Source organism: Pyrus communis, chromosome 6, assembly GCF_041283825.1.
Source record: "Pyrus communis isolate YQ-2024b chromosome 6, ASM4128382v1, whole genome shotgun sequence".
NCBI lineage: Eukaryota > Viridiplantae > Streptophyta > Magnoliopsida > Rosales > Rosaceae > Pyrus > Pyrus communis.
In genome coordinates this window covers 21,322,583-21,324,675 of record NC_142570.1, presented here as the reverse complement: position 1 = coordinate 21,324,675, position 2,093 = coordinate 21,322,583, and the positions used below count along the sequence as shown (strand labels likewise).

The following is a 2,093-nucleotide window of genomic DNA, read 5'->3' as shown; positions in this document are numbered from 1 at the left end:
TATTATATTTAGTAAGACTAATTTTGGTAAGACATAAAATATAAGATTGTTATTATTATTATTATCACAAATTTGATAATAAGCTTGATTGACATATATTTAGTAATTATAAATAAGGATTGTTCATGATCTCACAATACACGTCATATTTCAATGCTAAACGCCATTTAATTATTCTGAGATCAATCCCAAGTCTTCAATTCGTATCTGAGCTAATGTCTTCTTATTGTGATTTCCAAATATATCTTTCATATTTTTCTTCCAGCAGAGTTCAACCATCTTTCTGCAAAAATCCATCCACAATGGTGAAACTTGGCTTTAAAACCAAGGTTTCCCAGGCAACCACAGCTTCCTTTCCACAGTTCTCATGCACAGCAGTGACTTCAATACGATGAATATCCCATTTGTCGCTAAGAAGTTGAATTTTCTGCACTTGGCGTTCAGCAAGTTTACAAGTATTTTCTTTGGTTTTCCAAATGCCGTCTTTCAGCAGAAATTCCTTACGAACCTTATCATCATCTACTATATTGTTGTTCATTTCAGCCATGAAGTATGGATGCATCTCCGGAGCTCCGATTGCTCGGCGAATGCCACCATCATAATTCACCCCTGGAGCAAACATTTCACGAAGCTCATCCACTAATCCTGCAGCCACCATTTCGTCAACTCTTTTGGACACACGATTATATAGCACAGGCAACGACACATCAAGCCATATAAAACAGCAATCATATTTATTTCGAAACTCAATCACTGGATCTTCGATGAGTGCCTCGATATAAGAGTTGGATCCGCCAGCAATGATTGGGAGGCAGTTGCGCCTTGTGATCTCATCGATTGAAGTTTGCACACGACGACAAAATTCATCAACGGAGAAATCAGCTACTGGGTCTTCTACGAACCCTAGCAAGTGATGACGGATGCCTCGTTGCTCAGATTCTGTGGCTTTGTTAGTGACAATGTCCAGGCCTTTGTAGGCTTGGATTTTGTCTGAATTAATTACTTCTCCCCCGTAATGGGTAGCTAGGTCTATGGAAAGTTTGGTTTTTCCACACCCTGTCGGACCCATTATAAAAACAACCTTCGCCTTTGTGTGGACAGAACCATTGACATGCACAGGTTCCATAGTTCTCCCTGTCACAGTCATTTATTTAATACACAATAATCAAATTTACCATTTTTACAAGGGAAGTTAATATCTTCAAATACTAATTGAATAACAAATGGAAAGATAAACACACACACACACACACATATATATACCAAGTTTTTTTCGTGATTCATGTGGTGAGACCATACTTTTCATAAACCTATAGTGAAAAAGCTGTAAATCGTAACCTTGTGAGATGCTTGTTATCAATCATGGTCCAAATTAAATTTTCCCTCATTCTTCTATCATATGTGGGGGGAAATGTGTCACTACACTTTCTTTTTATTACATCAACCAATCATAAAACGCCGTATCGACATAAACCTTATATTTTAAAAATTTTAGAACTAAAATAAAAAACAAAAAAATCACAAGTGAAGCACGTGTACACAGAAAGACTTATAACTCCGATGGTTAAGAACATTTTGAACTAAGCTTAGTGCTAGAATTTAGGAAATAAAATATACTAATAAAAGGTATAAAAGAGTAAAAATACATATGGTTCTCATCAGAAAAATACTTGTCAAGAAACTCACCACAGACCTTCTTTGTCTTGACGAAAATAAATCGGTTTTGTGTTTCTTCTGCTTTATAATTTGCTAGCTCTCACTCACAGTTTCGTAACGCGTACAATAGAAATGTTTCTCATGAAATATTCGAGTGGGTATATATACTAATTTATCCCACATATATGTGTGTGTGTGTTATATCTTTTTCTTTTTTTTTTCTTTCAATTCCCTAATATCGTAATCTGTTTTAGTTATTAGCAATAATTTCAAAATCTGATATCAATACAGTGTATCTACATGATTTTAAACCATTTAAAATTTTCTTGCATATATACAGATACAAATATCCACGGGTATTAATTATCAAAATCTTTCTGTCAAAGTCCTACATATAAACTTTCCATTTTTACTGTCACCTTATTTGACAACATAAA

General features: G+C 34.6%; 1 protein-coding gene across 1 annotated transcript; it reads right to left on the bottom strand.

Moving 5' to 3' along the window:
- Positions 1-271: 271 nt before the first annotated feature.
- On the bottom strand, positions 272-1,126 carry LOC137710291 (adenylate isopentenyltransferase 5, chloroplastic). Its single transcript, XM_068449223.2, has one exon. The coding sequence runs from the start codon at positions 1,124-1,126 to the stop codon at positions 272-274; it is 855 nt and encodes a 284-aa protein (XP_068305324.2).
- Between the last annotated feature and the right edge of the window lie 967 nt (positions 1,127-2,093).

What these genes read in the sequence shown, in the direction of transcription:
- LOC137710291 (XM_068449223.2), bottom strand. Translation starts at nt 1,126, where the DNA reads ATGGAACCTGTGCATGTCAATGGTTCTGTCCACACAAAGGCGAAGGTT.